General features: G+C 42.0%; 1 protein-coding gene across 5 annotated transcripts in view; it reads left to right on the top strand.

Annotated features, from left to right (window-relative positions):
- rab11fip4b (RAB11 family interacting protein 4 (class II) b) overlaps positions 1 to 12,682 on the top strand; it is a 63,909-nt gene that overhangs the window by 34,399 nt on the left and 16,828 nt on the right. For 2 of the 5 annotated variants that reach the window (XM_041933002.1, XM_041933001.1), the window contains exon 1: positions 533 to 970. The exons of the other annotated variants lie outside the window; for them this stretch is intronic. In XM_041933002.1, the coding sequence (XP_041788936.1) occupies positions 893 to 970 (78 nt within the window). In that variant the 5' untranslated portion in view covers positions 533 to 892. Of the gene's footprint in view, positions 1 to 532; positions 971 to 12,682 lie in introns of those variants that run through there. 5 annotated transcript variants of the gene reach the window in all.

Raw genomic sequence — 12,682 nt, 5'->3', positions numbered from 1 at the left:
TTGACAAATTGTTTACGCTCTAACATGTTAGATTAATTTGTGTCTTCTCCTGTTTTTAAGTGATTTACTGAACTTATTTGAGTGAACAGGGCAACAAATGCTTGTCGCTGCTCTGCCATCACCCCCTCCTTCTCTCTAATGCCTCCTCCCCCCTTTTCTTCCTCTAGTTGTTACTAACCAGTATGTCTCTTTCTTTTTGACCCATCTTGTGGAATCTGCTGCATCACTGAAGACAAACTGTTTCAGTTTAAGTGACAGCGTTCACCCCCCCCCGTCCCCCCACGGCCCACACAGGCACTGGCCTCTTCTACAGCACAGAGACGAAGAGCAGGCAGGGCTTGATATGCAAATATAGCCTGAGTAGGCGGCAGCCCAGAGCAGAGTGTGCAGCAATGTGAGGACTCTCGCAAGCCCCGCCCACAGAAGCCAGTTGCTAAGCAACCACCCACGAGGGGGAGGGAGGGGCCATGAATTCAACAACTGTTGCCTGATCTGAGCTCTCACTGTGTGAATGCGAGTCAGCCGGCGAACCAGTCAGCGAGAGAGGGGAAAGTGTGTGAGTGTGAGGGTGTGAGGTCCAGAGTCTGTGCTTGTGTTTGTGTGTGTTAGTGTGATTGTGTGTGTGTTACAGAGAGAGAGAGAGAGAGAGACAGTCGCGGTCTCTGTCGGTGTAGGAGAAACCAGGCAGCCGGTGCCGTGTTTTAAAGTGAACAGCACATCCTGCACCGCTCCTCTGCCTCTCTTTGGATTATACCACCAACAGGGATTCACCCTTTGGACTATCCCGACGCTTCCTCCTCCTCTTGCCTTTGAAGGGAACACCTGTGTGTGGTGTGTGTGTGTGTGTGTGTGTGTTTGTGTGTGTGAGCCAAGACAACGGACTTAGCCCTGGATGACTTCAGTGGATGAGGGTTTGGCCGGGGGAAAGAGGGGGACTGCTGACCATGGACTCCCCTCACTAGCAAACGGGGTAAGCAACCAGACTGCACCCAACCAGCCGGAAAATGGGGATGATGAAAGAGTACTTGACAGAATGGGAACAGAGGAAGGACTCAGACATAGAGACGTGAGGGTTTAGTGAAAGAAAGGCGAACACATGAAGAAAGCAGAGGTAGTTTTTAGAGAAGGGGGTGAGTTAAAGGGGGGGCAGTCCAGCGGCAGTGCGGAGTCCATTGTCCCCCAGTTTGTGTTTGGATGTGTGTGTGTTGCATGCGGTTGACCCTGCCTCGCGGCTTCCCTGCCTGTCTCGCTCAGCTGTTGGCGTCTGTGTCACCACACCACACTGCACTGTCCTGTCTCTTCCGCTCGCTCTCTCCTCTTCCCTGTCTGCTCTCCAGTATCCCTCCTTATCATTTTCTCTCACTGCCTCAGTCGCTGGTGGCTCTGTTGCGCCTCAACATCTCTCTGACGGTAATGGGATTAATTGGAAATCTGGGTAGCTCGAAGAAGAGGGAGTGACAGAGAGGAAGGAGGGAAAGAGAGAGAGAGAGGTATGCAGAACAGACACAGCATGTCCAGGTAGAGACAGATCCAGAAAAGATACAGAAATGGCGTAAATGTGAGAACAGCAGGTTTGCAGTCTATCAGGATTGAGGTAAATATAAATGTCAGACATTGTAGTCTGTTATGATTCAGGGTCTGTCATGTGTATTTAACGTCTTCAGTATTAATATTAATTTACTTAGAATTCATCTGAAGTCATTATTCTCTGTAAGTGTAATTCAAGTTATTGTAGTCTGTTTATTCAGGCCGTAGTTCAGTGAAAATGGACAAGTTTATACCATAACAGTCACATTGTGGTTTGAACCAAACACACTGAAAATGTTGGTGTACTATAGACACAATACACGCATAGCAGGCCAGCGTCATCATTTTAAGAACAGCGTTTTCCTGTAATTTGGATCAGATATTAAGGTCATCTAAAAAAAGTGTAATTACTATGTGTTGTCGAAAGTACAGGAATATGAGCCTTTAAGTCGTGTACTGCTGACAATACAACAGGTACTCGCTGTGCTTTTTGTTCCTTCTAATATTCATTCATTGCTCCTAAAATAGAAAGGCAAGCTGAGTCTTATTTGTATTGTGGGGATCACAATAGCAACATGTGACGTCAGACCCTGTCGTCGTTTTGAATACTCCTGGTCTGTGACTGGACATTACGTAATGAGATTTACTCCTCTTCAGCCCAACAGGAAGCTCCCTGTTCATTGTGCCCGGCTCAAAACGTTCCTGGAAGACTTGTGTTTTACACTAAAATCTTTTTGCTACTGTGCATTAAGTTGAACACAGTTGCTTTTTGCAGTGATTTTGTTTTTTTCCTAAACGAGACTGAAGTGCAGTCAAGTGTCTTTGACAGTGCACAGTTTGTACACGAGGACTAGAATAACAAGATTAGTTAGCTGTACTGGATGAATGGAGGCTAATCCGCCGCAGTTACTCCTCTCTGTTATTTTTTCCATACTTTCTGATACTGAATGAAGAATATTCTCTGGGCAAAACAAATTATTATCTCTCTTATCTTAATCCATATCTTCACTGAGTTGATGTGTGAGCATCTGCAGAGGCTCTCTTGGTCCTTGTTGTTTTCCTTTTTAGAAAATATTTAAAGGAGTTATTGCTATGCACACGCAACAGCTGACAAGAGGCAGGGGCCTGACCACCTGCTGAGGGTCTGCCTCTAACCACACGCTGAAATGCCCCCATTCAACAGACATCAGCAAGAGGACTGGCAAACAGTCGCTCAAGAGAAAGACAATGCACATTGTTAAAGAAAGACAGCGAGGTCCTTTCCTTTCTCTTCACCGGACATGAGTTTGATGACTCAGAGAGGACGATCAATGCGCTAGACACAACACCCTTTGGCTGTGAGGACGACGGATTTGAACACTGAATGAGAAGGAGGGTCGTTAAGCTTTTGTGTTGCTACAGACAGTTCAGGGTGTTGTGCTTTACCTTGAAGATGAATCTAACTTGTCTCATTGCAATCCCTAGTAATACGGATGATGATAATTCAAGGGAAACATGACTAAACTGTACACTTACTGTAAGTTATTATGCAAACATGTGCAGATGTGCTGCTTCTCCCAGTTTTATATCATTGTATACACTGTTGGTCAGACAAAACAAGGAATCTGAAGACTTCACCTTGGGCTCTGGGAAACTGTAACTAAATAAATAATTATTTGCAGTTAACTATGATACGCTGTCTCTTGTACAACTTTGGTTTGACTTTTGTGGCTTGATGGCCACTTCTTTGTTTTGATATGAAGCAGTAGTGTGTTTTGTTCCAGCGTACTGTAAGTAGTTGTTAAAGACTTAAGTGTTCAGAACATGTGGGTGACACCCCGTGGGCAAAAAGACAAATAAACCTACAGATACAGTAGTCACACACATCTCTACTTGTGTGACAGCTTCTCTTAATTACACTTCAAGATGACAGTGACTGTGTAACCTATATTTAAGTTTTCACCTCACAGACATTTAGCTTTCTTTTTTCTCTGTAGTGTCTCTTTATCTGAAGGATCGCTAACACATGGACGCAGAAAAAAAAAGTAATAAAAGTGCAACGTAGCCTTTGGGTTAAACTTTTGGAATAGTTTGTGTCTTCTACATGTGGAGCATTGACTGAGTGTGCACCGGCAGCAGGATGCAGCAGCAGCAGGACACATCAATCGCTTTGCGTGCGGCTTTGTGATCTACAGTTAATAGAGCTAAATTGTCTCCTCATATTCTCAGTTTAGGACACTTAAATTGTTCATAAGCAAGGGGTGTATTTCAAGTTCTCCTTGTTTAACGGGCCCTCTCTACATACACACCCACCCACACACACACATACACACACACAGACACAACGCTCATTTCTTAACCACTAATCTCAACTGTCAGTACCTGGCTTTAACCCTTTACTCTAGTCTGGATATTCTAAATGTTAATATATAATAATGGAAATTTTGACCTGAACTCCCCCCTTGATGAAGTCAGGACAAACTAAAATAAACTCGCTCTGAAGTACTTTCCTCACACAAACAATGTTTCACCTCTTGGGGTTTCCCGTCTGTATCTAAACTGGGTTTCACTGGGAATACCTCCACACAGTCTCCAGTGTGCTGCTCCAGTCCCTCCCTATATTGTCCTTTGTCCAGCGCAGCATTCCTGGTAATCCAAGCAGCGACCCGTTTCCCTCGAGACTCAGGTGGAAACAAGTGTGTGTGTGTGTCTGTGAGAGCGAGTGTGCGTGAGTGTTTGTGTTTGTAATTGAAGCACTGCGCAGAGCGTAGAATGCTAATGTTTTTATAGTAGAGTCGGTGTGTGTGTGTCTAAAAGCCCCGGTGTTGATGTTGGACTTCACCGTTTTGACTTAAAGATGAATGAGCAGAGAGGAGGAGAGGCTTTATTTAAAAATCTTCGTGTTTGTATGCAGTGTTTCTGCTGTGTGTCTCATTTGCTTCTCACAGTGTTGACTTAACAAAATGTTGCTGAAATATGAGTCATTACTTCCCCTTTGTGCAATGTGTGAGTGTGCATGCGTAGGAAGAGTATCGCTTATCATTGGAGCGGAATAATACAGACATGCAGACAGACACATGCACATACACACAAACAGAGTGTGTCTCGTCTCCTGCCGTGGTATTTTTGCAGAAGCTATATCATGATCACTGCTGAACAAATAAAGACTATTTACAGGTAATGTTTGTAAATTAGGGTTGTTTTTACTGAAGAAAAATGTCAGTCACAGTTTCCCAGAGTGCAAGGTGACACCTTTAAATTCAGGTTCAAAAGGCAGTGTTGGTTAAGATACTTTGAAAGCATGGCTTTGCAAGCTACAAGTTACTTCACTCTTGAAGATGGTGAATCACGGAGAAATCAACCTTAGATACTTAGAAAAAGTAGTTCAAACCTCAAAAAAATGGCAAAAGTGAGCAAAATATAACACAAATAAGTCACGTGCCAGCAAAAGTTTGTTGCACAAAGGTCTCACTTGTTCACAAGTCATACAGTAAAATACCAAAAAAAATACAAATAAAAAAACCCACTATTCATAGGAAAGTGCAAGGAATATTTTGTGAACAATGTTTTCAAGGTTTAGGTCAGTCCAGGTGGGGCAGTGCACCAAGCAGAATTACTCAGTTAGAAAATAGCACGCAACACCTTCTGTGAACATTTGTTAATAAATAGCAATAATCAGTACCGATGTGCTCTTAGATTTATATCTTTGCACGAGCTCGCAAGTTAAAACACAGGTTTCATTGGTGGAGCCAGTCAGTGACATGTACTTAAGTATAGCCATGACGATTCTTCCTCAGGCTGAGATTTGGGAGGTTTATCCCTGATGACACTGTCACTGTGCGAGCACAGAGCTACGCCCTTTTGCACATGCACTTCACAAAGGTCAAGTGTGCGGTGGTGGCTGCCTGACAAATGCATTGCCTGGGCATGCCTTCACAGCCGTCAGGATGGAAGAAGGAGGTGGCAGGGCTTGTTAAAGGGGTTCACTTACAGTAGAGAAGCCAAAAATACAAAATTAGTCCTTTCCAATATTTTAGCTTCACTAGTAAACTGCACAAATAATGGCTACACTTATATCACTATGCAAATATACATGTATTTGAATTACTAGCATGCTGCAAAATGTAGTTACACTTCTAGTTGAATCACATGTTCACTTCTCCCCAACACTGCTCAAAAGCCCCAAGTATTCAATTTAGTATAGCACATGATCGAGAAAAGCAGCAAATACCCACATTTGAGAAGTTAATGTTTGGTGTTATTGCTTGAATAATGACTCAAATGAGTGACTAATCAATAATGAACTAATCTTTTCAGCTCTTTGAGTTAGAATATCCTTTATAGGTTCTAAAGTCACGTGTGCCCTGCCTCACCGCTTCTGGTTTACCCTCCGGTGAGATCTGAGGCTCAGAGTGACAGAAAAGCCACAGAGCCAAAATGCTGAATATCAAAGCAGAAGCATTAAGAGATTCACTTTATAGGTGAATACTTCTGTGGTGGCAGCAGTAGAGCAGCTCAGGGCTTAGAAGAATGGCAAGAAAGAGAGTAAGAGAGGATGAAAAGAACAAAGAGAGAGAGATGTAAAGCCTCTGCAGAGAAACGCCTCTTATCTCTGGAGCTCAGTCTGACAAACACGAGCAGAGAGACTGCTGCTCTTTCTCTGCTGCCCTTCTCTCTCCGGCTCCTTCCTCTCCCTCTTTCTGCTCTCTCTCCTCGATCCATTTCTCTGTATTTCCCCCCTTCTCTCTTTCTCTCATCCTCCCGGCCCTTTTTACCGCTGACTCACACTAAATCAAAGCTTCATCAGTGTGGATCGATCCAGCTGATGTCAGTTCATGCGTCCGCTCACCCAGTCCCAGCCCACACTGGTGTAGCACTCCATCTCTGTTGTGTCTCGTCTGCCTTTTGCACAACACTTCTTTGCTTGACTGTGCAGCAACAAGATGGTTACTGTCCAACTAGTTATACAACAAATAGACGACAGAAACAACACATTTTAAAACCCTATAAGCTGTATAAGTCCTTTAGACTAGTTCTGCTCAAATGACCAAACACAAACACGTTCCTCAAATATTCTTCGAGGGCAATCCTCAGGAGAGATCTTAGATCTGCTACATCTCTTTTAAAGGAACAGGCTTACATTTTTTACAGTTTAAGTGATAAAATATCGAATGCAGATCAGTTTGCATCAATGCTGATTTTTATGTCTTTTACTAATGTCTATGGCATTGTTTCCTGTATTCTGGGATTGTACATTGAGATGTGTTTATGTGAAAATTCTGCAAAAGTTGAAAAGAAACAAGTTTATATATTGAACAAGTCAAACTAACGTGGGAATCTTACTCTACTAGCAGCATTTTCAGCTGAAAATAGGATGTTCAGGTTGTACCACTCTTACAGTCTCACGGTCTGGCAGCCATCTCTCACTTTTTACATATAGATCAATAGGGCTTTGAAATGCATGGTCGTCCACATAATTCTCCAGTGTGCCAGAGGGCCAGATTAATGATTTGTTCAGCACTAAAATGTTATTGACCCGCCGCACTCAGCATAGACTGAAGGGGTGTGAGGAGAGGTGGATCCGGAGTCTGTCTTTTTACTGACAGCTGCAACAATGCTGTTGTTGTTGTAGTTGTCCAACCTGATAAAGAGTTTGGGCCTTTGATGACTTCGAGAGAGAACACTAATCTCAAGTTAATTGGCCTTTCAGTAGCTAATTAGTTCATGTCACTTTGCCTGTCACTCTGTGTGTGTGTTTTGTGTTTCTGCATGTAAGCTTAATTGTATACAACAGCATACTGGCACTAGTGTTAGGCAGAAGTGGCACTACAAGTAGTGGCGTTACTAGTTTAACTACATTTCCCAGTAGCGTTGTGGTTTTCTGAATCAAATAGCTTTTAAGCTGCTCAGCTCTTTAATTGGCCAAGTAATACAGTCGCAACCACACAAGCTACATTTTCCCAAGCATTTCTGAAGCTGCTAAGGATCAGTGAGCGACGCCACCGCCATACACAGCGCTTCTATATGACGGTGACATCAATCAATGTACCAATCCTTGGGCTGATTCACCCATGAACGTGGCATGTGTTGATGGCTGTGCTCCTGATGGCACAGCACAATGTATCTTGACCATGGAGGAGCTGGGAATTGAACCACAGACCCTCTGATTGGTGGTCAGTGTAAAAAAGGCGTTGTCACCTGAACATGTCAACGTGTTGTTTGGGCCACTTGCTGAAAGAACTGATGCTGTCATTCTTCTTCTTCTTGCTTCAGAAAAGCACAGGTGTGACTATTCACATTAATTTCAGCTCAATTTCACGTCAGTGGGCCAGTTATCATGATCAGATTCTGGAATTTATCTCTGTGATTTGGTGGACAACAATAAACACAGTGAAAGACAGTAAACATTAGAAAGGTAAAAGAGCCCTGGACATGTGGTCTGGTCATTTTTAGTATTAATTACATTTGCTTTTCCTGGTTAAGATTAAGGTCTGTCCAAGTTTACTTCTTAGTTGAGCCTAGTTTCCTGACTACCAAGTCAATTTGGCTTGACTTCCTAAGAATAACCTTCACCCCTGTGATATTTATGTCCATGAGGAATTTGCATTATGTATTCAGATCAGTTAATGATTTGACTGCAAGGAAAGAGGATACAGAAGTGAATATGGGTAGGAGGAGCTGAAGATAAACTTTTCAGTGTGTCTCTGAATGCATGTTTGCCTCCCCCGTTCCAAATCTTTCGCTGCACAAACACACACTTTGTAACGAGAAAATACTGAACTTTAGCAGCCAGTGTTGTGGCCGTCATTGCAATACAGTAACGTCATTTGCATCTCACCGTTTTCTATACTGTGATCACCTGCAGTGTTGCTCAGCAGCTGCAGCATGGCAAATATATTACGCAACATTTTAAGTTTCAGGATGCCAAGAACTGAAAGTTAATTAGGAGGTCAAATAATTTTCCAGTGACTTCAGACAGATTTAAGTGTTGCACACTTGTATAACTGTGCTTGTTGTGCTTTTTATTTTACTTTCAAGAGCTGCTGATCTTTTCTCTGCTCAACCATCTGTCTCTTGTTCTCCTTTTCTTTCCGTCTATTTTTCTCCACTTGATTTTCTCTTATCTCTTCACTCCTCCTTTCATTTCTATCGCAGCTGCAGTGGATGTAAATAATACATTTTTCCCAGAGAGCCTGGCTTTGTTAGAGTCTCTTTCATACGAAACTCTGCATGCTGTACGACTGCTTCTGTACCTGGAAAATCAGGCCTGACAGTGTTTGTGTCTACACCAAATAGTGTCTGACCTTTTTTTTTTCGAGAGACAGTTTGCAGCGTACACATGCTTGTTTAGCCACACACGACAAATGATGAATTACATGTAATAAATGTGAGTGATTCTGTGATGATTGATGATCATGTAGAAGCTCAGTTGCACTCAGCAGCAGGGCTGGGCTTGGCTAAGGGGGTCGCTGGACAGTGAGAGTATTCACACATTCGGCTAATAACATACTGTCTAAACGCTCAAAATCTCTGCCTATTAAAGTGTGCAGATCGAACACAGACACACTGCAGGTCTGTCCACACAGCCTGACTTTCTCATCTTTTGTCTCTTTCATCTTTCCATCTCTTCTCTGACATTCGTCTCACCTGGGAGAGAGCGTAGAAAAGCAGCAAAGAACTGATAGCATGTCTGCATTTTAACTGGGTCAGACCCTGAAGCAACAGACTCAGAGAGATCAGAAATCTTTTTTCCTAATTTATTTAAAGTAAAATGTGAAGACAGAATATGTACAACAGCATGCATGCTGTGCAGTGTGAAGATGAAAAGCTGCATGTTTTCTTACATCATCCTGTCCCTGTCTGGTAAGAGTTTTGTTTACGTCTGAGACAAATCCGTGAGCATGATTGGTGATCAGTCAGACACAGTATAGATTTGCTTTCATGTAGTCCAGTTCTATGTATGTTTTTAATCATCTTGATATTTAGAGTCAATTTTGACTATAAGGCTCAATTGATATGTAAAAGCACCACCCTGAAAAACAAATACACCGAAGTATGAAACAAATGTTGTGTAATACATTAGGTGTACCACCAAACGGTGAAAGGCTTCAGGCACTTTCATCACCTGATAAAACCTGCTGATAAACCATCCAGAGCAGAGCTGTTTTGGACCAAGCAAACATTTAGTGGTGATATGGCCAAAGGGTGATGTGAAGGCGCGTCAAGCTTCAGGCAGAGCCGCTGCAGTTAAAAGCATGAGCTGAATTTGGCATCTTCAGTTCAAAGCCACTGGCAGGTCGGACACTGTTTGGCAGGCTGGCTGTATTTGTTCTCTGGGGAAACACTCTGCAGGCTCATGATTTGGCAGTTACAACCCCCAGGCTGTTCTGGAGCAGGTATGTGGGGAGAGATGCATACCGTCAACACACACACACACACACACACACACACACATACACAGCTTCTTCCTCAATCATCACTTTTTTATCCTCAGCAGAGTTCAAAGTACTGCTGTTTGAAAACACACAAACTCACACACACTCGCCGCAGGGTATTACTGTCCATTAGTGTCTTTGCCTGAAACAACAGCTGTCAGAAAGGCTTTAATTGGCAGTCTAAATGACGGCACATGTGCCTCTGTTCTTCTTAAAATGGATCTTGACTGACTCCTTGGTCTGTATGTTCCTGTTTCTGAACTTTTGAGTAAGTCCCTGACACTCATTCACCTGAACAGAGGGTGATAAAACTCTTTACCAGCCTTTACTCTGTATTACCATAGCACAGTTAATGAGAGTTGAGGTATTAATAATGCTATAGGTTGGATAGTTGGAGTTTTAACTTTAATTTTATTCTAAGGGTATTTCATTATATTAGCGACTAAAAAATCCTTTAGGAAATGAGTTGCATAAACAGGATTTCTCACCTTCACGACCCATATTCTGTTCTATACTTTTATAGTTCTAACATTGTTTGTTTATATTATGTGAGCTAGCGCTTCACGTTAAAACCTCCTCGCTCTTTCAGAACCAGCACAACAGGTGTCAAACTTCCCCGCTGTGTTGGCTCGTTTAGTTTTTTTAATTGTCGTACAGGGGCGGGGCTGCCTATTTTCTTGGCCTCCTGCTGTTTCTTTTTCTGCTGCAGGGAAATAAGGAGACTGGTCTAAGGAATGCTAAGGAGACCTTTATCCTTCCTTTCATTGCCTGTGACTCAGCTCCAGACCCCCATGTTGGCTCTTTGTAGAGATACAAAGCCTCAGTTTATGAGATGAATACTTTTTAATTTAGTTGAACACAGGCATGAACATTTGTGTGTTTGGTGGGATGTGGGATTGGGATGTAAACAAATATGAATACATTATTCAGATATGTACAGAGAAACCACTCCAAACAGATGTGAACAGCATTTAAATTATCCCACTACATAACATGCAGAACTTCTCAAAAGTGCATGCAAAGTGAACAAGAGAGCTTTTTGGATTTTTGCGGATTGCTCTTTTTTTTCACTTATAGACATGTCAGATCAACTTTATTGTCATTAATTGTCATGGATCTACATGCACAATTTTCCAGTGTTGCATTCCACTGGACCTCCTGCCATTGTATAAACAACGTCCAGTTTTTAAAAAAACATTTTTAAACCACTTTAAAGACCTCCAGCTCTCGACAAGTAGACTTTTTTTCTTTTGTGAGGGTACAGGTCAAATACAAATCATTTTTTTGGATTATTTGATTATTTAGGTACATGGAATATTACATCATTTTGTATATTTTTTGGCCGCCAAACCTTAACACATATACAGTTTCTATATTTATTCAATCTTTTGTATGAGTGTATGAGTTCAGCCAAGATGGCAGTGGGGCTGAGTCTGGGTTGTGTGTGAGAGTGTGTCTGGATCTTAGTTGCTGAAATCTTTCACTAGTCTTTCATGTTGTCTCATGCTGACCTGACTGTCCTTAAGCTACCTTGTTATCTCCCTGCCTCTCCTACGTCTTTCTTCATAGCTCTCACATACTCGTCTAATCTCACCCTCGTGCTGTACTGCTAATTCCTTTTCATTCTGCCCTCTCTTTCTTTTCATGTGTCAGCTTCCTCGCCTCTCTATCCATACCACCATGCATGCCTATTTCTCCACCTTTCTGTTACTCACTAGCCTACACACCACTTGCCCTGCTCTCTCTCCTCCCATCACCTGTCCTCCTTCATGCTGCCGTGTGTTTCAGCTGTTCAGTCATGTTGAGATAAGTCCTTGTTCTCGGTTGCGTCACACCAGACTTGAGCCATTGAAGAGTGAAAGTAGATGGAGTGGGACCTGTGACCTTTGACCCTTTCACCCCTCTGGTCCTCCAGACCCCTAACCTTAACTAAGACCATTCCCACAGTGAAGGAATTTACTAAATGGGAAACCCACCCTAAAACATAATCCACAATTGTTACTCACAACACTTGCAACAACCAGGGTTTGTGTGCTAGAACTAAACAACAAAGCCATTTTGATGAATTCCAAAGGCTTCCATTGTCCAGAAATATACATTTGCAAGATGTTGTGATGTATTTTGAATGGATCAAAATGTTTCTCCACACTTGAAACACTGTAAAATGTTTATCCTTTTAACCCTTGGCTGTTTAATCTCTTTACTTCAGAATGAGTGCATGTCTTAGAATACAATATATATTTATTTAGTTATTTTCAGGATAAGTTAGGTTACTCAGATATTCCATCATTTGACATGTCGGTGAAGTCAGTCTTGATTAAAAACATTAGCAACTTAAAAATTATTTTAATTATTTAGCTGTGTGCTTACAAATGGGTGAGTTAGTTTTAGTGAGCTATTTAGTTTTCCTATATCCTCAAAATAGTTTGTCATTATGTGAACTGCATGTTTTCACTCTATATTTCTTTACATTTTGGTGAATTTGCAGCACAAGTCATGCTACAATCACTGTTTTGGTAAAGATTAAAAGAAAACATCTTAACATGGTAGTTATGAGGCAAGAAATGAAGTTATATGGAGCATTTTTTTTTAAAATAAAGTGGATTTATGGATGTTTGCTTGCAATAGAAGGTAATTGTAACAGAAGTAATGCTGTCACTAAAAAGAACAATTTGTAGGTCTGCGGTTTTCACTGAGATTTTGGCAACATCGCCGCGATGATAGTAACAGCTGCACTCAAG

This window comes from Chelmon rostratus, chromosome 3 (genome assembly GCF_017976325.1).
Source record: "Chelmon rostratus isolate fCheRos1 chromosome 3, fCheRos1.pri, whole genome shotgun sequence".
NCBI classification, from domain to species: Eukaryota; Metazoa; Chordata; class Actinopteri; order Chaetodontiformes; family Chaetodontidae; genus Chelmon; species Chelmon rostratus.
The sequence above is the reverse complement of the archived record's forward strand: the minus strand, read 5'-3'. Positions and strand labels throughout refer to the sequence as shown.